General features: G+C 48.6%; 1 protein-coding gene across 2 annotated transcripts in view; it reads right to left on the bottom strand.

The window, feature by feature from the left end:
- ACSF3 (acyl-CoA synthetase family member 3) overlaps positions 1–21,099 on the bottom strand; it is a 66,411-nt gene extending 45,312 nt beyond the window's left edge. For both annotated transcript variants that reach the window (XM_033129069.1, XM_033129071.1), the window contains exons 1-3: positions 20,993–21,099; positions 13,084–13,788; positions 11,555–11,710 (exon numbers count right to left, since the gene is read on the bottom strand). In XM_033129069.1, coding sequence (XP_032984960.1) covers positions 11,555–11,710; positions 13,084–13,749 — 822 coding nt within the window. In that variant the 5' untranslated portion in view covers positions 13,750–13,788; positions 20,993–21,099. The remainder of the gene's footprint in view (positions 1–11,554; positions 11,711–13,083; positions 13,789–20,992) is intronic.
- Between the last annotated feature and the right edge of the window lie 3,290 nt (positions 21,100–24,389).

Raw genomic sequence — 24,389 nt, 5'->3', positions numbered from 1 at the left:
TAAATGCAGCAGAAGAAAAGATAAAAGTGAACAATGAGTCAATAGAAATCATCTAAACTGAAGTATAGACCGGAAAGAAAAGAAAAAAGAGTAGAGTGAGAGCAGCGCGCGGGCCACAAGAAACAATCTAACATGCTGTAACTGTAGTCCTAGAAAAGGAAGAGAGAGAGCTAAGTAAATGAAGAGATACTCCATCTCCATGTATTGGAAGACTCAATATGGATAAGACGGCAAGTCTCTCCAAACTGAGCCACAGCTTCAAAGCCTTCCTCCCACCTAAACCCCAGCAAGCTCTGTGTTGCAGAAATCGACAAGCTGACCATACAATTTACATGGAAAGGCAAAGGACCCAGAGGAGACAAAAGAAACATGAAACGTAAGAATGAAGGTGGAAGACTTATACCTCCCACTCCAAAACTTACTCTAAAGCAACAGTGATCAACGCGGTGTGGACACAGATCAATGGAACAGATGAGGGTCCAGAAATAAACCAATACATTGATGGTCAATTGATTTTTGACAATGGAGCCATTCAATGGAAGAAAGAATAATCTTTCCAACAAACTGCTGAGACAAGTGAAATCCACATGCAAAAAGATTAATTTTGGACCCTGACCTCTCACCTTACACAAAAAGTAACCCAAAGTGGACCAGAGACCTAAACGTATGACCTAAAGCCATAAAACTTCTAGGAAAAAAATACAGGAGGAAATCTTCATGACCTTTGGTTAGGCTAATTTTCTTAGCTATTATCTATCTACACATGCTCTACGAAATCTAAACATTTATAAAATTTGATTCATCAAAATTAAATACATGTGTGTTTCAAAAGATACCATTAAGAAAGTGAAAAGACAAGCCAGACTGGGAGAAAATATCTGCAAATCATAAATCTGATAAAGGACTTGTGTCCAGAATCTATAAAGAACACATAAAACTAACAATAGAAAGACAAATAACACAATTAAAAATGGGGCAAAGAACTAAATGGACAGTTCACCAAAGTAGATCTATGGATGCAAATAAGACCATGAAAAATGCTCAACATCATTAGTCATTAGGGAAATGCAAATTAAAACCACGAGATACTTTATATCCACATTGTAATGACTGTAATAATAATTTATAAAACAAATAAACAAGTGTTGGTAAGAATGTAGAGAAACTGGATCCCTTATACACTGCTGGCAACAATGTAACAACACAACACTCTGGAAAACCGTTTGGCAGTTTACTAAAACATTAAACATAAACTTACCACACACCCCAGCAACTCTATTCCTACACATCTACTTACGGTGAATGAAAATATGTCCACACAAGGATTTGTATGCAAATGTTCAAGGCAGCAATATTCTTAATAGACAAAAACTGGAAGTGATCCAAATGCCCATCAAATGGTAAATGAATGAAAAAGATGTGGAACAGCCATACGTGGGATGCTATTTGGGAACAAGCTACTGATATACATGGTACAACACGGATGAAACTCAAACATGTTTTGCAGAATGAAAGAAGCCAGACACAAAATACTGCACATTATATGATTCCATTTATATGCAAGGTCCGAAAAAGGAAAATCTACAGAGACAGAAGGCAGACAGTGGTTGCCAGGGGCTGGGCATGGGAGCAGAGATTGAGATAATGGTTGCACAACACTTTAAATTTACTAAAAACCACTGAATCATTTACAATAGGTGAATTTTATGGTATGCGAGTTAATCTCGAGAGAGCTGTTTTTAAAAAAGGAAGATGCAATAAGAACATTTTTAGTGAAATAAGCTGAGAGAATTTGTCATCAGCAGAGCTACAAGAGCTATCAGAAGTTCTTCAGGCTGAAGGGAAACAACCCAAGAGGGAAGCACAAACCTAAGGAACAAATAAAGAGCACCAGAAAAGGAAATACATGGGTAATTAAAAAATAAATTTAAGGACTCCTGACTGTTTAAAGCAACAATAATAGCAATGTATCATGAAGCTAAAGGAAGGAAATAATAAAGCACAGGAGTTAATGGAACAGAAAGAACAGGCGCATTAGAGAAAATCAACAAAGTTGGTTCTTTGAAAAGATTGATAAAATCAATAAACCTCTAAAATAAGAATGATAAAGAAAACAGAATGAAAACATAAACTGCAATATCAGACATTTAAAGGAGATATCACTACAGATCCTAGAGACATTAAAAGGATAGTGAGAGAAATTATAAACTACTTCATGCCAATAAATTTGACATTTTTTTTTTTTATTGGGGAAGGGGAACAGTGTGTACTTCCAGGACTTTTTTCTAAGTCAAGTTGTTGTCCTTTCAATCTTAGTTGTGGAGGGCACAGCTCAGCTCCAGGTCCAGTTGCCGTTGCTAGTTGCAGGGGGCGCAGCCCACCATCCCTTGCGGGAGTCGAACCGGCAACCTTGTGGTTGAGAGCCTACTGGCCCATGTGGGAATCGAACTGGCAGCCTTCGGAGTTAGAAGCATGGAGCTCCAACCGCCTGAGCCACCGGGCCGGCCCAAATTTGACAATTTTGATAATTTCCTTTAAAAACAAAAAATTACCAAAACTGACACAAGAAACAAAAAAGAAAATGACATAAGTATTATAAGATTATATTTAAAGAAACTGACTCCTTAATTTAAAACCTTCCTGGAAAGGTCCAGTCTAGATGGCTTCAGTGGTGAATTCTACCAAAGGAAAGAATAGTTTCAGCCTTACACAAATGCTCCCAGAGAGAGAAGAAGACGACGAACATGGCCAAACTCCTTTCGGAAGTGAGCATGACCCTGTACAGAAGCCTAGCAAGGACGCCACGAGATAACTACAGACCTGTGTTCCTCAGAACACAGATGCAAAATCCGTAACAAAATATTAGCAAAGCAAGCCTAGCAATCAATAAAAAAAAAAAAAATGCATCATGTCCAAGACAGTTTCCCGAAGGATCACCAGGTTAGGAAATTAGAAACATTATAAACTTTAATCAGTGTAACTAACCACAGTAACAGAATAAACGGAGGAATAAATAAATAACAAATAAATAAAGGGGAAAACTCTATATGATCACCTCCGTAGATAAAGAAAAACCATTTGATATGATTCAACCCACTCTATAATAAAAACACGCTAAGATACAGTATCTAAAAAAATACTACAGGTAACATCGCACTTCATAGTAAAACATCAATGCTTTCCCCAAGCCTGAGAATAAGTCAAAGATGCCCACCATTACCACTTCCAAATCAGATTTATCAACTCCAAAAATGCTCTTTATCAAAAGACACTGTTTTAAAAGGTGCACAACAAACCAGAGATTGGGGGGAGCGATTCACAATACAGATTTTCCGACCAAGGTCTTTTATCCTGAATATATAAAGAACACCTAGAGATTAATAATAAAAAGACAAAAAAAAAAAAAACCCAATTTAAAAAGGGATAAAAGACTTGAAGAATATCTTTGAATGACAAATAAGCATATGAAGACATACTCAACATCATTATTCATCAGAGAAATGCAAATTTTAACAACAGGGAGGCAGGATGACTGGAATTTTCAAAGCCTGACATCGCCCCCTGTTGGCAAGGGCATGGAGCACAGCTGCTCTCACCTGCTGATGGGCGCACAGAATGGACGACCACTTTGGAAATGGCGTGGGAGTGTCTTATGAAGTTACATACACGACCCTATTACCCATGAATTCTATCCCTGAGTATTTGCCCCCAGAGAAATGAAAACATACATGTGCAAAAAAGACTGACACGAGAATGTTCCCAGAAGCTTTATTCATAAAGCCAAACGGGGCAACAGCTCAAATGTCCATTAACAGGAAAATGGATGAACAACAGTGGGATACTTGGTGATAGAAAGGAAATAAGCACTGACACATGACATATGGATAAACCTTAAAAAATATGCGCAGCAAAAGAAGCGAGACACAGAACAGTACAAACGCTGTGGTTCCATTACATGTGAAGTTCAAGAGCAGGTAAACTGACTTAGAGGAGTAAAACTCAGGGGAGGCGGCTGCGTCCAGCAGGGTGAGTGGAAGGAGGCCTGAGAGAACTGCTGGCTGTGGGAGAGTTTTATATCCCGACCTGGGTGTGCATTACACAGGGGCATTCATCAAAACATAACTACATCACACACTTAGATCTGTACTTTTCACTTCACCTGCACTCCACTGCAATAAAAGGAAATGAAAACACACCCACCTGAGTGGCTAGAACGGACGAGGCTGACAACACTACGTGTGGGTAGGAGGTGGAGGAACCAGAGCGCTCAGACGGTGCTAGTGAAAGTGTCAACCATGCAACTACTTTGGAGAACCTTTTGGCTATTCAACTGAAGTGAAACATATGTCCAGCCCAGCTAGTATCTAGCAGTGCAGGCACAGAGCCAGCAGAAACGTCTCCAGAAAGATCTGTATGAGAACGCTTATCGCAGCTTTATTCATAATATCCTCAAACTGGAAACCATCCAAGGTCCTTCAATAGCGGAATGGATAAACTGTGGCCTTTCATACAACACAACACAGCAATACAACAAGAACAAATTACATTTGGTCCAATGCAAGAATAAATCTTAAAATAGTTATGATAAACTAAAAAGCACAAAAGAACACACACTGTCAAGTCTATTTACATAAAGAACACGTAAAACTAACCTATGCTGAGAGAAGCCAGACGAGTGCTACCTCTCCGTGTGTGTGGATGTGGGGCATTGATGAGAAAGAGCATGAGAACATTTTGGGGTGACGTGAATGTTCTCTATCTTTATCCGGGTGGTAATTGTTACACAGATGTATACATAAATTCAAATGCATGAGCCGCATACTTAATTTCCATGCATGGGCTGTATACAAATCATACCTCAACTACAATAAAAGAATCCATGACAACAGTACCCATTTTACAAACCCCAGTGAATTAACGGCTCTCGGTGACAAGCATCAGAGAGGGCTGACATCACAAACTGAGAGACAATAAGGCATATGTGTCCCTGGTGGAGGAACAGAAACACCACCTCTGAAGTCTCCCTCCCACCAAAACAAAACAAAAACCCTGCATCTTATCAGGCCTCCACATCTAATTACCAATTTTCAGGAAATACAGGGGATAGGACACATGTTAAATGACACCACAGGGATGCCATCCACAAAACCAGACTGCGGGAAAGTCTACAGGACACACAGCCTGATTTCTTAAACAAACAACAAATGCAAGGAAAAGACCGAGGGGAATCCTGCACGTGAAGCAACACGAGCAGCATTTTCACCCAAGCTCGAGGTGGGGACATCCTTTAGCTCTACTTCAACAAACTTAAGAAATGAGGGACGTTGACAGTGGTGGTGCTGATGGTACTATATGATATTAAGGGACGCCTGCTCGTTACCTCACTGTGATGACCGGCTGACGACAACTCTGAGGAAAATGTATGCCTATCCTTTAGAGATGCTGAAAAGATGTATCTGGGATTCATCTGAAACTCATCCTGAGGGAGGAGATGTTTCTAGATGAAAAAGAAATGGCTCTGAATTAATAATTGCCAAAGCTAGGCAGTGACACATGGGTATGCATTTCTCTTGTAGATGTCTGAAACATTACATAATTTAAAAAGTTTTAAGACTACGATGAAAAGAGGAGTTACACTGGGCTATCTCTCTGAGGGCCCTTAAAACTCATATTCGATAATTCTTTACAGGCAAAGGAGAGAGCGAATATTATTTATGAGAAAAATATTAACTCATGTTAAACCAATCCACATTTGGAATGACTGCAGGAGTTCATTTATATTAATACAACTCCCATTTCCCTATTGCTGAGTAGATAGTAAATCAATGTATATAGAAATGAGAAGCGCAGATAAAAAATGTGGACATGGGGTGCCCTTTCCTATAATTACACTTCTTCCAATGCTGAGGAGGGAGGAAATAAAACCTAATGGCTCAGAATCACTGCATACTAAGCAGTGGGCCAGCAGTGAGAACAAAGCGCTGGAAATCCAGGCCTGTGTGAATCCACAGGGACAAATCCACTGATAGGCTACCCTCACTGTTCCAGGAGCAGCTATGACCTTGAACAAGTCCTTCAGCTTCTCTCTGTCTTCTCACAACATGATATTAATTTGGACTAAATCCCTCGGGTCCCTACCAAGCTCTAAAATGCAGATTTGCTAGAAACTGTGGCATCCTGTTTCCCACTGGCTTGTAAAGAAATACGGGTAGGCTGCCGCCCGGCACCAGGGAAGGCGTGAGTACCGGGAGGAGTGTGGCCGAGTGGACACACTGGACACCACTCAGACGTCCGGGCAGTGTCGATATCCTTGCCCTCCCCACCCCCACCCCCATCTCCTGGCCCATCGCAGCCTTTGCAGGGCAGTGGCTTGAGTTTAGTGTGGTGACGTGTGTGCAGACCCTGCCACCACCCTGTCCTGACAACACCCTCCCCTTCGCTTCGGCCTTGCTCTACTCATCAAGGGCTCACCTGTTACCATGAGCACCTGGACAACAGGGCACACGATGGCGGAGACCTCAACTGTCCAGGACCCAGGTGAGGCCATGCCCTGGCACGAGAGGAGGGAGCACGGGCCATGGGAGCCATCTGTCCGCTCTGGGGGCATGTGCTCCAAGCCAGGCCTCCCCCACTGGCTGAATACGTGGTCCCCGCCCAGGCTTCCCACAGGAGGCTGCAGGAGAGATGGAGCACGCAGTCAGCCAAATGAAGGGTGTGAACTGGTCCTTCACTCATCACTGCAGACATCTGGCCCCAGCACAGAAGTATCTACCCAAGAACCGCCCGCAGCTGGGAAGGCCTCTCCATTCTTGGATTCACCCAAATCAGCAAAGGGCGCCGCTGCTGTCGTGAAGCAGGTATTTAAAACAACAGCATTCCCCCTCCAAGTTGTTCCAACACATCCATAACATACGAATCTTAGCTCTGGGGGATCCCTCCCTAGGCCCTGCATTTCACTAGTGAAAACACTTCTACCTGCTCTGATGTGAGCTGTCATGACAGGACCAGACAGCAGTTCCCAAATCAGACTCCAGGAAATCTGGGTCCCCCCCAATATTAGATGTGATAGTCTGGGCACCTGTTTTACTCCCCATTTCCCCAAGGTGACCCAGCTGTGCAGCCGGAACTGGAAACCTGGGGCCACATCCTCACCGGCGGGACTGCCACGCCGAGCAAAAGCAAGGACAGGATTGACTGCAGGTGAGACACTGCGACGAACCCTTAACCAGCTTAAAGCAACGACCCCCGAGGATGAAACCACCACCCATTTTTTGGTAATCCTGAACAACACACAGGAAGGGGTTCTGCTTCTGTTTTCCAGGTGCTCTGGCCAAAATGTGGCAGAGAAAGGACACTCCGTATCGAAAGAGCAAAGATGGAAACCAGCTACCCATCTGGCTCCTCGGGCTTGTGAGTCTCCCTGCCCTAGTGACTCTCACTGTGCATCCGATGGAAGGGCCAGTGGAGCACAGTGTGCTTTGCTTCCCTTCCCCAAACTCAGCCTGCCCTTGTTACACACGTTGCCTGAAAACACTCTCTCAGTTACTTCAACAAGATCCTATTTCTCGGATCCCAGAACCACCTCCGTCTGGGGCCACACACCGGTCAGCCAGGGCAGCAGTATGACCTTATGAAATGGCATCCTGGGCACCAATGGCGCTGGCCTCCACGGAACAACACCCTGGTGGTTCCCCAGCTGCCGGCATGGCAGAGCCCCTGGGAATGGTAGTCTCTGTGGAGGTGCTGGACCCCACGTGGCCAGGTCCCTGCGGCACCCTCCTGCCTCACTCGCTGGCCTCGCCTCTGCCCTTGGGCAGGGACCCAGCAGGTCAGCAGAGGAGTGAGCGCCAGCCTCGTGGCCCTGCCCTGATTGAGTGCCCTGCTCCTGAATCCTGAGGAAGTCGGCCGGAGCGAAGTCATCTGAGATAAGAAATCGATCGAGACTCTGGACAGCTCATCCACAGCCAGACTTCATTGTGCAGGGGTGATGCTGGGCAGTTCACCCATCCATCTTCCTCCTGTTCTCTGACGCGCTGTCACCTCATCCGTCAGCCTCACAGGATGTGACAGCCTGTCAGCCCCATTGTTCGCATGTGTTTTGTTCAGCAGGATGACTGGAAGACCCCAGGCTCTACGACCATGTAAATACCACGGCAGGTTTCCGGTCACTGCATTCCACTGCTTTACACGAATTTCTTAAATACAAGCTTAAACAAAACCCCAAATTTCATAATGCTGAAAGAGGGATTTTACTAACACAAATTTCGTAATTCACAAAACTCTGAAGCTCAGGGTTGCAATCTTTTTATCAACCACCACTTCAAATTTGTTCCAATATTCAGCTCAGCGGCAGTTTTGAGAAATCCCACATCAGTGCCAAGAATGAGGAAGGTCTGAGATTTGACCCTCCTTGCGAGCTGCCCTGGCACCTCGTCCCCAGCAACTTGGCAGGAGAAAGGAGCATCGTCACGACAGGCAAGGGCCCTCGCTGGTCAACGCCACGCCGGCAGGCTCGGTGGTTAAGGTCGCCATTCGCTTCCAGGCCCCTTGGTGGGGCCACTGCGGTGAGGAGGGTGAGTGCCAGGAGGCCAAAGAATTGATACACAAAACCTGGAGCTCTGGCAGCAGGTAGGAAACCCCTGTGGGTTGCCTCCCTGTTGAGTGCTTACTTGTCTAAAATCTGCTCTCATTTTCATAACATCTAAGCTACACAGGTACATATTCAACGACGTCAATTCCATCAAGCTTTAAACCAGCAAGACCTCTTCAGAGGGTGGAACACCAAGGATGGCAAGTATGGCTTCCCACACACCAAGGATGAGGTTCTCTGACATGTTTCCAGTGTCCTCGCCGGGACAGTGACAAACCCATCCACGCAACATGCCATCCATGGCCAGGGGCCACGAGCACAAGAGGCTGAACCCTGCTGCCTGGTCCTTACAAACATGCACAAACTCAGAGCTTTGCAGAAAGTTTATCGCTTTAAGGGACTCTGGTAATGGATTTGAAGTAGACAATTATGTTACATTGCATTTATTTACGCTCTGATTTCAGAGGAGTTGATACAGTAAAACTTTATTAAACAAATAACCACTCCCCTAACTGATTTAAGGAAATTTCCCCCATATAGCTGCTGTACAAATCCAGACTGTCACAAGACATTTAAATAAAGCAAGTCAGTCTGTAGAAAGGGTTTCAAACCTGCCATCTGCCAGCGGGTCTTCATGGTCCACACAGCCAATGGGGAAGTGAGAGGCCCGAGAGCTCAAGCATCACGTTGAAGCACAGTGATAACCATCCATTCATCCATCCGTTCACTAACACTCTGACCCTCCGCTGCTTTAGGCCCTGGGGACACACTGTGAACTGAAGGGAAACCTGTGCCCTCAGCAGTGATGTTCCAGGGGGAGAAAGGAGATGATTCTATGTGGCTCAAAGGTTAGAAGTGCGTGATGAACAATGCAGAGTCAGGGCTAGCGAGGGGTGGGGAGGGCCGAAGCGTTGAGTAGAGTGGCCTGGGCCTCGATGAGTGTTGAGTGGGCAAAGACTTACAGAGAGGTGAGCAAACCAAGGGTAGGCCGAGGGTCAGCAGGGAAGAGCGCTGACTGAGGTGGGCAGGAGTGGTATATGGACAGCAGGACAGCCAGTGCAGCTGGATGTAAAAAGGTGGTGCTGGGAGAGGCGAGGAGGGGACACGGCCTGGCTTAGCCAGGAGAAAGGCCAGCCACACTTCCTTCCCGCTCTTTCTTTCTTGTTCCTGGGTCTCTGTGGTTTGGGGAAGTAAAGGCCTGCTCATGTTCGGTTTGTCTGCTGCTGTGCTAGCCTGCAACGCATTCCTGCCAGGCCTACTGGGCACTCATGTTGCTCCCATCAGGAACTAGGAAATCGGGACTCTGGCAACATTTACTTGAGAAACCCGTCAGCCACTGGGGCTTGGCTGCTGCATTCCTGATCTGGGCTTTCTGGGGCTCCAAGTCAGGGTGGGGATCTACTCCCTGTCGTTTACAGGGAATCTGGAGACTCGGCTCTCCCTCCTTTGCCTCTGTAATCAGCCAGCACTGGAGTGTGGACTGATGGAAGAATCCACAAGTGCAGCTCTGGCTCAAGAAACGTCAGTGGAGCACAGTGGGCCGTGGTGGGGGAGCAATGCACAGTAACCTACACGACGACAGGAATTCCCCACGCGCTGTCCTGGTTCTGGGGAGGCCCTCCCAGTGGACGGAGAATTTGGGGTTCTTGGGGAGCCCACGGTGCTGCTGCATTCTTGTGCACAAGCCTCCCAGACAGGCAGAGACAACTGCCCAAGGTGAGCCTTTTCTCACGTGGCCCTGTGGCTGTCCCCACTTGCCCTTAGCAGGGACTCCCACTAAGCAGCCTGACAGCCTCAGATGCCCACCCCTCACCCCCTGCCAGTCTATTCCTCCCCTCAGGGCAGTGATCCCTGGGTTGCGGGGAGCAAGAATCACAGACTTGGAGGGGCCCTCCGTCAGAGCTCCACCAGGAAGGGGTGTGTCCACGTGGCCTGACCCCTGGGCCAGGAGGCCATACACGGGCCTTCATCCTTGAAGGCAGACAGCACCTCAGTCTGGGGCCCTGGAAAGCATCTTTAAGCTATAGACTCTCAGTTCATCTAAAATCATTAAGGGTTCTTCAGCTCAAAAATAAAATGCAACAAGATGAAAGCAGGAGGCTGAAGTAGGAGGGGAGGAAGGCCCAGAGCCCTGCCTGCTAGCCCACGTCCCAGAGCTGTGCGGGCTCCCAGGGCAGGATCTGAAAGGCTCCAGGGGAGAGCTGCACACCAGGTCACGCGTGTCAAGTGGCAGGGTCAGACCCCAGGCTCTTTCTCCTCCAAAGCAGCATCCTTCACGGCTGCAGTGACGGCTGCTCCCACCTCCCTCTCCACACGGCCACGACCACAAGTCCCATCCCTTGCAACCTGACAGCATCTTGGGAAGGAACAACATACTGAAAAGGAGGACAAGCAGGGAAACTAATGAACAGCCCCCAGCGGGACCATTCACTCCAGAACAACTGAAAGCCAGTGTGGTTGGCTAAAGAATGGCTCCAAACTGTCCACAATCTCATCCCCAGGGTACCTCATGTGGCAAAAGGGACTTTGCAAATGCAATTAAGACCTTGAGACAGGGAGGTTGCCCTGGATATCTGGGTGGGCCCAGTGTGATCATGGGGACCTTGAGAGAGGGTGACAGAGGGACGTGACCACAGATGCAGAGACTGACATGATGCAGCTACAAGGCAAGGACTGAGGCACCTCAAGAAACTGGAAGAGGCAGGAAGAGATTCTTCCCTGGAGCATCCGGACAGAATCAGCCCTGCAGACCCCTTGGCTTTAAGCTCCCTGAGACTCATTTTGAATTTCTGACTCCCACAATATGAGAGAATAAACTTGGGCTCTTTTAAGCTCCCAGTTTGGGATCATTTGTTACAGCAGCAATAGGAAACTTGTCCGGTTGGCAAAGTCTACACACCAGAGGAAGGGGGCTGGTCCGCAGGGGCACAATCTGCCCATGCCAAAGGCCCAACCCCAACTTACCAGCTGGGCATTGAACTCCGGCAGCATCACGCAGGTGGCTCCCACCCAGAGTGGACAGAGCAGCTTGTTGACCACGCCGTGGACGTGGTGCAGCGGGAGGACATGGAGGATCACGTCGTCTTTAGACCACGCCCACTTGTGGACCAGCCCCGTCACCTGTAGGACGACAGCACAACCTCAGACGGGGGGAGGGGGAAGCACAAGGGGGAGCTCAAAGGCCTCCCCAGCTGAGAGGAAGAGGAGAAGTGGGGGAGGAAGGCTGGTTCTTTGTTGCGCCATCCTTAAGGGCGTCTACAGGAGATGGTAACAAAATGATGAGGCTCTGACTGACGGTCTGGTTGACCTGCTTACCCCCACGTTGGAGAACAGAGCCATAGTCACGGGCGTTAGCCAATCTGCACGGGTCTTTAATTTGGGGTCCTATGACCTCTGCAAACACTCTTCGTGGCATCTCCCCAGGTGGTCAGAGGTGTGATTTTGGCTCTGACAGGCCCTGGGATTTGGGGCCTCACCAGATGCCAATGTTGAATCCAGCCTCCCCACCTCCGCTGCCTGTGTGAACTCCCTAAGAGTCAGGTACCGTCCCCACCTCAGTTCAGCCATGAAGAAACCCAGAGCTGGGTGTTCTGGGCATATCCTCAGCTGTTACTGAGAAGCACGTGAGATTCGCCCATTTGAATCCCCTGAAGTCAGTCATCCTGCATGCCTCAGTGACAACTATGTGCAAACATGAGATGCTCAAACCCCTTAGAAACACAGGTCAAGTCTCTCCAGATGAAAAGCATGTCTCCTCTACGAGGCAGAGGGACCATATCCATCGTGCTTCCTTGAAGCCAGCCAGGATTCAGTTTACCACTAACTCACGGGACTGAGCTAGCCTAAGATTCGATGGCATTGGCCTCCTTCCTCTGTGGTTTGTTGGAGCTTCTGTTTTATTTTATTGCTCCTAGTTTGAAAGTCTTTATTGTGTCCTGAATAGTTTTTGGAAGGAAGAAGGGTACAAAGCACAGGTAAATAACACGGCTGGGGAGTTTTGCAAAGATGGTAACTAACACTAGAGATCACAAAAATACCAAGACATGGGCACACATGAGCTCCTGCTTTCAAGTTTCCCAAATAAGCCCCCAATTTAGGTGCTGCTCACACTCCTGATAGTTGCTTTATGGCTGGTCTCTGAGGATCACCTCGACATCCTGTCTAGTGGCCCAATCTGTCCTGCACATGCCCCACAGCCCCGGGACGGCCCTCGATGGGCCTGTAAAGCCCTCTGCACTTGGGAGTTGCATCCCGCCAGTCCTTTCCCAGGAGTCATCCTACATGGTTTAGTGGGACTGCCGGACACGTGGCACCATGACTCTATGGCCGCATGCTTCAGGTGGGGTTGGTAGGACGGTGACAGCTATGAATGGCCCTATGGAAAAGTAAATGAACACCGACCACCCCCAGAGGCCACGTTATAACGGCTGCCATAACTGCCTGACAGGGACATAGCAGACCCGTCCGCAGTGGCGGCCTGAGCGGGCACTCACCACAGCCCTGATGTTGTCGTGGGTGCTCAGGACGCCCTTGGGCCTCCCCGTGGTCCCGCTGGTATAGATGATCATGGCTCCTCGGTCTCTCCAGTCCCGCTCCGGCACCTCCCCGTCCCTGGGCTCCTCGGCCGCCCCATCGTAGACCGCAGACGGGAGAGGCAGGAGGGGGACCCCCAGCTTCCTGACTACTGGGCCCAGGAGCTCCACGTACTCCTGGCCGGCGAGGATGAGGGAGCTCCGGGAGTCCTGGATGAAGTACTCCAGGTCAGCCTGGGGGTGCTTCCGGTAGAGGGGCACGGCGACGCCACCGCTCATCCACGAGGCCCACTGCGCCACCACATAGGAGACGTCGTTGGAGCACATAAAGGAGATCCTCTCCTCTCGGAGGTCCCGGCTGGCACACTCGCGGAGCCTGCAGATCTCCCGGGACAGGCAGAGGCTGCGGCGATAAAGGTCCTTGTACGTGTGCTGGCCATGTTGGTCAACGAGGGCAACTCTGTCCCCAAAGGCCAGGGCACGGGTAAACACTGGGGCACTCCTGTCAGAGCGGGCTGCCGGCGCCATGTGCAAGGCGCGACTTGCTCCATGTCTCAGGGGAGCCAGCCGCTGGGAGGCCACTGCCCAGACCAGGCGCCGGAAGGACGTCACTATGCAGGGCTGCATCGCAGTGACAGATGTCAACTCGGTCTCCCTGGGGCGGGGCTGGAAGAGGAAGAGAGGGCACCACGTTACTGCACCTGACCTTGTCCTAACTCTCCCAAAGATGTAAAATACCCAACCAGACTAAGTAGGCCTGACTTTCTCCATCGTAGGGTAACATCCCAAAGAGGAAATGCTGACTCTTGTAATATTCCACCTTCGGAACTTAAATGTTCAACATGTCAGCTTTTTATTTAATCTCATTAGTTTAAGGATTTCAAAAGCACATAAGATTCTAAAACAAAGAACTAAACTAGGTAAAAGCGAGAAGTACCTAGAATTCAGTGCACTTGTGGAGAAGGGGAAAAATCTCCCACCTCTCCTCTGGTTCTTTTGGCTGGCCGACTAATCAAATCAACAAGATACATATTGGCAAGAGAAAATCAAATTTGATTTTGTGCGCACGGGAGCCCCATATACATGAGTCAGAGACCCCACATACATGAGAAGTTCAAAGACGGAAAGGGAAAATGAGGTCCATATGACATTCTGGGCTAGAGATGAGGTAAGCCACCTTGGGGCTTCAGAGCAGAGGAAGGTCATTTCAAGATGATGAAAAGGGCAGTAATTAGAAGTTTGTCCTGCCATACTGATAGGTCAAAAAAGGTAATCTCTGATAATCTCTTATTGTGAGCAAGGTTCCTAATTTAAATTCTTCTGGATAAAGGGGGGCAGGAGGCGCTGAAGTTTCTCTTGAGCCCCCAGGGTCTTGGCTGCCTTTAGCTCAGAATAATCTGCACACCACTGAGGCACATCTTGGGGCGGCTTGTTCCGAATCCCCACATACTTACGGTAAATTCTAAATAATGGGTTTTAAAAATCTGAGCCTGGGAAAGGACTAGCCAAGAGGGTAAGTACTAACGGCCACAAAGCCAATGTGTTCTCTCCATCGGCGGGTGAGGCATGGAGACTCCAGAGTCCACAAAGACTCAGGGCTCACTCTTGCTTGTGAACACCCCAAACGGCGGACATTTGGGTGATGTGCAAGGTCTTAAAGAAAGTTTGAGTGTCTGAAGAGTGTCAACAATTGTTTGTTTCTTTAAGCCGAAACATAATTCTTCCCTCTCTCCCTCAAAACAGAACTACTAACTAATGACCAAAACGGTAAGCAAGAAGTGAGAGCTCGTTGGGAGGGGCTGTGACCAGCTGACTTTCAGCTAGAATTCTTCAGCGTCTGGAGAGAAGACAGGCCTGGGAAGGGCACCAGGGAGCCTCCAGCTGGGCAACCCAAAGTGTCCGCCTTCAAGAGCTGCTCTGACTCTGGGCCCATGTCCTGCGCTAGGACACTGCCCCATGGGGACCGTCCTGTGAGTGAGCACACACTTTCCAAATTGCTTTCGCATCAGTGGTAGTTTATAACTGAAGTTAAGCTCAAGTTAGAGAGCAGAAGCGCACCTGCTACCCTAGGCTCCTTCCTACCAGCATAATCGAAAACAGGTCCTTCCCAGAGCCCATGTGGCCTTTTAAGGTCAATAACCATTTGCCCTGGTTTGAAATCCCCAATTTCACAGCTCTGTCAGGAAGCGTTCCTCCCCTCTGTCGCCTCCGGATCCTAGAAGAGTCTCTGTGCCTCCCTCCTTGAGCACTTTCTGGCCTCTACCCTGTTCTCAGCTGCGACTGTGACTCTGGATCAGAGCAGCATCCGGGACCAGGAGCTGAGGGGTGGACCAGCTACCTGAGTTGCTCCTGAAGGGTTTTTAATGCGTATTATGTGGACAATCATAACGCACTTAACATATTGTGCCGTGTTCTCATCTTATAATTTCACCTTCAGCCACCCTGTTCACGTAAACAAGGCAGCTGCTTTTGACGCTATTTTATACCGGAGAAAACTCAAAGTTGCCCAGCTCCTAAATCAGAGCCAAGAGCCCGAGCGGGGCCTTCCCATCCCCCAGTCACCCGCCCCAGAAGCCCAGAGCTACTTTAGCCATAACAAAATGCCCGGATGAAGATTTTGCAGTGGATGGAAGGCAACTCCAGCTATTCCCACAGTGGGGGGGTTGGGGAGAGGCACTTCTGAATGCCAGGGGTTGATGAGAGGATGCCTGCCAGTGGGCCATCCTTTTTTAGAGTAAAAGCGATAAATCTCACCTCCCTTCAGACAGGTACCTCCCCCCCCCCACCAAAACAAAGGTCAGGGATCACAGAGCAGGTGGCCCTGCCCAGCAGGAGGTGGCCCAGGCTGCCCCCAGGGTGCTAGTGCCTCCCAGAGAGGAGCTCCCTCTGCGCCTTCCACACCTTGCCCACGTCTGCTGCTCTGTGGGATCTTTTTCTCCCGCATGCAATGTGTTCTCCCTGACAAAGCCTTCCCTTTCTCTCTTTAACTTGCTGTAGGGGGAAAACGAATGTGCTATTGTTTGTTACGTGTACTAAACAGTTTTGTTCTCTGTTCTGAATTTAAAAAATAGATTATACACAACACTTTATAATCACCTAAGAAAACACACAAATTCCACAACAAAAATGGCCGTAGCCGAGATGCTTCGTACTGAGATCCTCAACGTGTGGACTGGTCTGTGCCTTTGGTCTCCTCGGCCGGCTTCTCCTGCAGCCAGGAGCTCCTGGTAGACAGTCGCCCAACTTGGCCAGCAGGTGAACAGCTCCAGCCTCCAGGCCAGGAGGGAGGAACCCGACACCTCAGAGACACCAAGGGCTTTGGGTGAACCCCTCTCAGCCCTGGCAGGCTGCTCCCAGGTCCTATGCAAATATTCCTTAAGGCTCCGTGGCCTTTACCCAAGTTCAGTTCCAAATACACTTGCCCACATTGTTCCCAGAAGAAAGAGGCCAACTATCAAAAGCCAGACAAGTGTCCTAGGAACTTCTCCGTGCTTTCCTTGTGCTTTGCCCTCTACACATGGTTCAGAGGCGGGTTTGTGGCTAGTTTTATACCCTGGATTTCTGTTACTGTAAAGAAACCTGACATATTATAAGAAAACAGCTGGGCTCGACCAGAGAAAACAAGAAACATGATAAACATGCGAGACCGGCCAGTTTCAGAAAGAGCAAGCCAGTGAAAAGCAAACCAGGGCAGCGTTAACATGTTTCCTTTTCTCATTTCTAGCAAATTCTTCTCTATTTGCTTTGGCTGGGGGGATGGGGACAGAGGGACTAAAACAAAAAGAACCTGCAAACAGAAAACAGAAAAACTACTCTGTGGTTATTTCTGGGTTATGGCCGAGGCCAGTTTCTTGCTGGTGACAGCATAGGAGAGTTGTTCCAGGGGTGCTAGCTGGAAGTGACAGCTGTTCTAGGGCGCTAGGAAGCAGAGCATTCAGGCAGCTGGGTGCAGCTCATAGACACACACAGATGGATGGACCAATGAGCTCGAAGCGCCTGCTTCTTCTCCTCCTCTCCCCAGGAAGCATCAGAAGGGTGTTAGATGCAATGCCACAATCGCAGTCACCAAAATCAACATGACTCTCCTTTCCTCAAGACCTCCCCTGAGGTCTTAGAGAACATATAGTACCTCTCATCTCTGCCTGGTTCCCGCGGGGGGGGGGGGGGGGGCAGGAGCTGCGTCATGCTGGGGCGGGGGCAGTCAGCTTGAGATGGAAAACTGGAAAACAGGGCTGAACCACCTTCCCTCCGTAGCCCGAGGCGTTGGTGAAAGGTTAGGAGGGTGGCCATAAATTCACTGTGGGCGGAGGATGAATGCAGCGAACAGACAGTCACAGCAGCAACTCCAAAGGAAACAAGAGGCCACAAAACAACAGGCGAAGCAGTGATCCAAACCAGGCCTGGCTGGTCCCATGTCTCTGCCACACGCTAAGTGGTAAGAAGAGTCTGTGATGGGGGACTGCCCTGAGAGAAGGCATCACCCACTATTAATCCCACAGCGTCTCACAGGCCACCCCGCAGGGCTGTCCCGGTCTAGGTGAGGCCCAGTGCCCCCCACCCACTCAGCGATCCCAAAGGGTGCTTCGCAATCACTTCAAAGTGAGAAATGAAAATAGGAAACGTGAGCCCTTTGTTCCACGGTTGTATTTGAACATGTATCGTAAGGAAATAAACAGCGATGAACGTGAAGATGCACATATGGGATATTCACTGCAGTGTTGTTTATAATACTGAAAAACTGCAACTAAACCAAGTGGAGCAGGTCTGAGGACATCAGGGCACACATGTGCGGGGTGTTGGGGCCACAGCCCGACTGTGGGTAGCACAAGCTGACAGGGAGAGGCTCTCGCAATACCGCCAAGGGAAAAAAGATAGTCAGAGTTAAAAAGAAGACTCGAGGTAAACACCCAGATGTTCACAAAGTGACAGGGCTGCAGGTGATTTTTGTTTTCTTCACAGTGCTTCTCAATTTTCTCCAACTTTTCTACAATGAGCATGTATGGCTTTTGTAATCAGACTTCAAAGGTCTACTAAATGTCATTTATTTTTTAAAAATGGAGATGCTTCAACTTCAGCATTAATATATTTTCTTTTATACAAAAAAGAACCAAAAAAACCAAAAAAATGTGCTCTGGATGGTAGATCGACAAGGTATTTGTAACTGTCCATAGCTCTTTAATTTCTCAAAATGATAGAGGAGAAATGAAAATGAGATAACAGCATTCTTTTTTAATTAATAAGCTACTGGTTCATAAAAGGTCTATGCAGACAATAAAAACCTCTGACAAAAGCGGTTCAAATGCATGCTGTGTGCCAGTCAGGCCACATATCTGCGGCAGCAGAGACCCGGGTACCAGCCATGCCCTTCCCACATCTCCTGCCACCAAGTCTCTGAGCGTCTGGGAGGTGGCAATACCTAGTAAGGCTCTGCATGGGGACAGGTGTGAGCAGACTGACAGATCCTACCTCTTGAGCAGAGTGCTCCTGCAAGCAGGCCCTTCTGCAAAGAGCAGTACAGCTAGAGGTCAGGGTGAGAAGGAGCCAGCCAAGCAAACGTGTAGGAAAGGAGGCTCAGACGGCGATTGTAACTGTGCTCATACTAGGTGTTTGTGGAGCAGATGCTGAGAAGCGGCCCTGCACAGTGCTCACCACGCAGCCTCACAACAAAAAATCACTTTCAATTTGGGTAAATATTGCCAGAGTCGTCTTAGAGAGGATGCACTAATTTATTCTCCTACCAAACACATAGGAGCATGAGGCCACCACCCCTTCATAACAGCTTTTATGTCCCTCAGGAATGTGGCCCTGAAACTACTCCACCATCAATTCTTTGAATACAGAGCTGAAATATTCAAGGTCATGGGGATCAGGACCCTGCTTTGAACAAGAAAAAAAAATCTCTTCAGGGCAGATGACTGTGTCCTGAACACCTCCAGGTCCAGAAAGACCAACAGCTCTCTCAGGAAGAGAGCCCCCACCTTCCAAATACGGAGCCTCCTATGGTCATGAAGCTCCCCATCACCTCCTGCAGCACAGCTGTCGAGTAAATGCAATTCAGCCATGGGTTTTCTCCGTTTCAATTAACCAACTTCATAAAATTGCTCTCAGCACCCTAATCAACCTGAGACAACCAATGTCACCATGCATCGATGTGAAAGCTGCAGAAACCTGCATTCTGGTGAACCAGAATGACATATTGCTCTCAGATTCCTCCAGGAGGCAAGCGCCCAGCCAGAGACCCAGCAGAGTCCACTCGTGTTCTAATCATCCAGATTCTCGAGTCAGACCACCAAGGCACGTGGACCTCTTGGAACCATCACCGAACACCAGGACGTTCACATCTTTTGGGTAAGAGGTCAGATTTTAGAGTCAACAAATTCAGACCGGAACATCCTCCTTTATTCCTAGTTTTCTTCACCTGTCTATGCCTTCATTTCTCCATCTATAGTTAGGGTCATAACAAAACAAGAGTTCTGCGAGAATGACCTGGCACATGGATGAAAGGGAAGCAAATGGCCGTGCCATTCTCAGCACGGTGCTTGCCATGGAGTTGAATGACAAAAATTACCTGATAAGAATGATACTTGCATTCAAATGAAGGTGGCTGGTTTCAAAATGAATAAATGGCACCTGATTGATTAACATCACTCTGACCCCCTCACCCCAAGACCCTGAATTTAAAGCAGACTCCAGAACTTCCTGTTGTCTGCTGCCTGATGAAAGTGTGGGGTGAGAGAAGTACACTGCACTCTCCGCACGGTGGAGGACATTCGTTTCAACACAATGCCTGCGGTTTGGGGGGTTGTTCTCAAAGTTATATTTTTAAGTAACAGACATTCACATTGCATTCATGAGTACTACATTCAAATCAAAAAACCAAAAGGGAAAAAACACATACTTAAACCCCTATCCATATTAGGAAGTAAAATAGTATTTTAAAAATGCCACCTGGAGGGACGAAGCTTACTATCCCAGACCTACAATTTAATCCACCAATTCAGTCTGTCCCGAAAAGGGGTTCTGGGACATGGGGTGAGAGCAAGGAAGCCTTCTTTTACAAGTCACAGCAGGGACTGTGGGAAGATCACTAGACTGTCATGTTTCACTGCAGGTACCTCCCAGGGGGCCCTGGAGCCCACTGGTAACACCTGTGTTCCTGGGCCCAGCATTGGTGCCCCCTCTCTAAGCCCCAGCCACAAACATCTCCCCTCAGGGCTGAGAATCAACAACTCCCCAAACACGTGATTCCTGTTCCCACCTCTTAAGTTCTCATCTTTTTCTTTTTTGGCAAATTCCTAATCATCCTTCAACGCCGGGCTCAATATCACCTCCTTAGTCTTCCCTCTCTCCAGAAAGTTGCCTGCTCACAGGGCCTTCAAAACATCTGGCACTTACATATTACCATGTTTGTTCAGAGATGAACCTGCCCACAGGAGCTAAGCCGGCTTTGAATCTGCACCCTATGCACCTAACGCACCGCACAGTGCAAACAAACAATAAAATGAATGTGGGGGTGTGTGTGTGCAGGTACTTCAAGCATAATTTCTGCAGGCTCAAAGAAAACAAGAATGCATTTTAGACACAACAGATCGAGTTTCCCTCTAACGATGGCTGAACGTGGACTAGGCTAATTCCAACATCCTTCCGGAACTGCTGCGTGGGGAGGGACCCTGACCCCGCGAAAGGCAGGGTCCTTCCACGTGACACTGGCAACTGTGATCAGGAAGAGGACAACCTGCTAGGTCGCAGGAGGAAGGGGGCGGGGCCGGGACGCCGAGCCAGTAGCCCCAGCAGCCGCGGGCCGGGCCGGACACCTGTGGGACTGGGGGAACGGGAGAAGGTACAGGGGCGGCGGGACGGCGGGCTCTACCTCCGCAGGCGCTGGCTCCCGCTCCTCCTCCTGCCGGGTCGGAACCGGAACCGCGGTTGCGGGCGCACCCCATGTCCGGCGCCCAAGCGCGTCCCCCTGGCGCGGCGCGTCCGTTGCCCAAGCGCGTTCCCCGGCGCGGCGCGGCGCCGCAGCAGCGAGTTCCGGGCGCGAACGTTCCCCCTGGTTGCCCCGCGTGCGGCCCCCGAGCGCCCAGAATGAGGCCTGCGGAAAGAGAGGTGTTTACTTTTAATCTCAATTTAATATCCGGACTGAACAGCGCAGCTCTAGACCAGAGCGTCTCAAAATCAGCATTTTCAGCGGGCAGGTTACAACGCATCTTGGCCACCAGCCCTCTCTGGGATTGGGGTAGCCTGTGGGTCAACCGGCTCTTCCGGCGTCTTAGCGGACTTGCAACGGGGATACTGACATTAAACTAGGTTGACAGATGTTTTAACTTTCTGTACAACAGAAAAACGTTTACAGGCGGACACAGAAGTCCATTCAGTTGGCTGAAACGTGATTATTTTTCTAAAATAAAGATAACACGCAAGTGTGTCATCAAACAATAAGCACAAGTTCTCTGCACAACCGTGTACACCCAGTTTGTAGCACGTATATTTTCTCTGTGACCCTCTTACTCCCTGGTGATGATTTTTGAGGAGGCAGCTGAACTCTCCTTGGAGAGCCCAGGAGATCCGTCCAGAGGCTGAAGATGTTTTTTTCTGGGAGAAAGAAGCTGGATCTGAGGGAAGCTTGTGACATTGAGCATGGGCCCAAACCTGAACTTGTGTGGCGTTGGCTGCCACCCCAATAGGTGTCATGCAGAAGAGATGAGTCTGATTCTCTGTCATGCATCAACAGGATGCTCTGAGAATGAATATTCCAGCTATATAAAGGAGCTCTTGGAGATGATGAATGAAATAGCTCAAGTGAAGAAGAGATGAAAATATCCCAGAAATAGAACAAAAAGAGTAAGAGATGGGAAACGAGAGGAAAGAAAAGCAATGGGCCTGTCCAGGATGTCCAGTATGAAAAATATAGTAGTTTCAAGAAGGGAGAGCAGAGAAGACAGAGGGGAGGAAATCATCAAAGAAATTCAAGAAAATTAGCAGAACGAAGGGGCCTGAGCTTTTGAGTTGAAGGCCACAGAATGCCTCGTACAGTGGGTGAAAGTGGGCCCACAGCAACTGAGTAAATCACACTGGGATGTTTTAGAACACAGAGATAGGGCAGATCCTAAACTGCACGTGCAACATCTCACTTGGATGTCCAAGAGAGTCCAACAACGGACACAGCCCCACCTGAACTCAGGATCTTCCCAGCTATGGACTGAATGTTTTGTGTCTCCCTAAATTCTTGTGATGAAACCTACCCCCCAATGTGATGGTATTAGGAGGTGGGGCTTTGGGAGGAGCTTAGGTCACGAGGGCAGAGTCGCCATGAATGGTATTAGTGCCCTTATAAAAGAGACCCAGAAAGCTTCCCTTTTCCCTTCTGCCAAGTTAAGAGGACAGGGAAAAGATGGCCATCTATGAAGAAGTGGCTCTCACCAGACACTGAATCTGCCTTGATCTTGGACTTTCAGCCTCCAGAACAGTGAGAGAGAAAACAAATATCTGTTGTTTATAATAGTGTCTGTTATAGCAGGTCAAACAGACTGAGAGTTCCCTAAGCAGTTGCCCACAGCCTTCCCATCTCATCCATTATTCCTGGTACTCAGTCATTCTTCTTCCTTCCTATCTCACATCCTGTCCTACTGGTCTTTTCTTCAGAATCTTTTAGAAACCAGCCACTTCCTACCATCTCCACCGCAACCACCCCAAGTGGTCCTGGGAAAGTCTTATTCTACACCCAGATTACTAAAATAGACTCCTCCTGGTCTCCCTGCTTACACCTCCCTCAGTCTGTTTCTAGCACAGCAGCTGGAGTGGCCCAGTTAAAACCTGAGTCAGATCCTAGCTTCCTTGCTGGCCCCATCTCCTACAACCCTTGCCTGACAGATGGGAACAGTCATCCTCAGGAAGACAACACTGATTGAGAGCAGATTTGAACCATTGAGGGAGAGTTTAGGCATTGAAGAGAGATACATACATAGAAAACTGATTAAGAAAAGATGAGGCGATGATGAAATACTGGGAAAACAAGATGCGCAGCAAAGGCAAAGGAATCACGTTCTCCGAGGCTCAGTTCCCAACAGCGTTTACAGAATGACAATAACGTAAACATTTATAATGTAAACATTAACATGCAAACATGGATGTTGATCTAACCAAGTTTATGACAGATTCTCGGAGGGAGGTTCAGGTGCACAGGAAGGGTGTGGAGCAGAGGACGAGGTGTGGTGAGAGAGAGTGAACCCTGGGTGTTCATCACAGAAGCAAACAGATATGAACAGGGAGGACCAAGGAGGTTATTCAGACAAGTGGAGATGACTATCGAAAGAAACAATTGAAAGTTGGCGCCTCTGGTGATCAGGAAGTGGAGGGTGTTTCCTTCAACTGTGTAGATGTACAGCCGTGCGTAAAAAATAAAAGTTAAACTAGACTATAAAATAAATTTTAAAGGGGGAGGGGACAAGGGAGCGCTTCAGGGGTGTCCCTGTAGACGGGGCTCCTCTCGCTTTCAGGCAGTCCCTGCCCCACACCCTCATCCTGGCTGCTCTCTTGCCTCTGGTTCCCCAAACACTCCACTTGCTTTCCGCCAGGCACATACTAGGAAGAGGAACTGGATGACTGTCTGCATACAAATCCTATTGTCATGCCTCCCACCTCCACTGGATAACACAGGACCCCCGATGCTCCCGTGGCCGCTCCGTGGCCTCCCAGCAGTTCACGAGACAGATGTGCCGGTGTTTGTGCACATGCTTATGTGTCCCAAGCGTGTTCCAGACATGGGCATGTAGGTAGAGCCCTTGCCCTCCTGTAGCTCATATGTTTGTAAGGGGAGAAGAAAAGTGAACAAATAGACAAATAAACAAGTAATATGCCATGTGATGAGGCTATGGACTGAATGTTTCTGTCCCCCCAAAATTCACATGTTGAAACTCAACCCCTTAATGTGCTCGTGGTAAGGTCAGGTCTTGGGGAGGCAATTAGGATTAGACGAGGTCATGAGGGTGGAGCCCCCGGGATTAGAGTCATGAGAGAGCTTGTTTCCTCTCTGCTGTCCAACATGTGACATCTACAGGCCAGAAAGTGGGCTCTCATCAGACACCAGATCTGCCGGCACCTCCACTTTAGACTTCCAGCCTCCAGAACTGTGAAAAATAAGTATCTGCTATTTAAGCACCCCCATCGGTGGCATTTTGTTATAGCTGCCCACGCTGACTAGAGAGACAATTGTGCTCTGAAGGAAAATCAAGCCAGGCAGGTGATGGAAAAGGCTTTCAGGCACAGAG

Source organism: Rhinolophus ferrumequinum, chromosome 15, assembly GCF_004115265.2.
Source record: "Rhinolophus ferrumequinum isolate MPI-CBG mRhiFer1 chromosome 15, mRhiFer1_v1.p, whole genome shotgun sequence".
In the NCBI taxonomy this organism is placed as follows: domain Eukaryota; kingdom Metazoa; phylum Chordata; class Mammalia; order Chiroptera; family Rhinolophidae; genus Rhinolophus; species Rhinolophus ferrumequinum.
The sequence above is the reverse complement of the archived record's forward strand: the minus strand, read 5'-3'. Positions and strand labels throughout refer to the sequence as shown.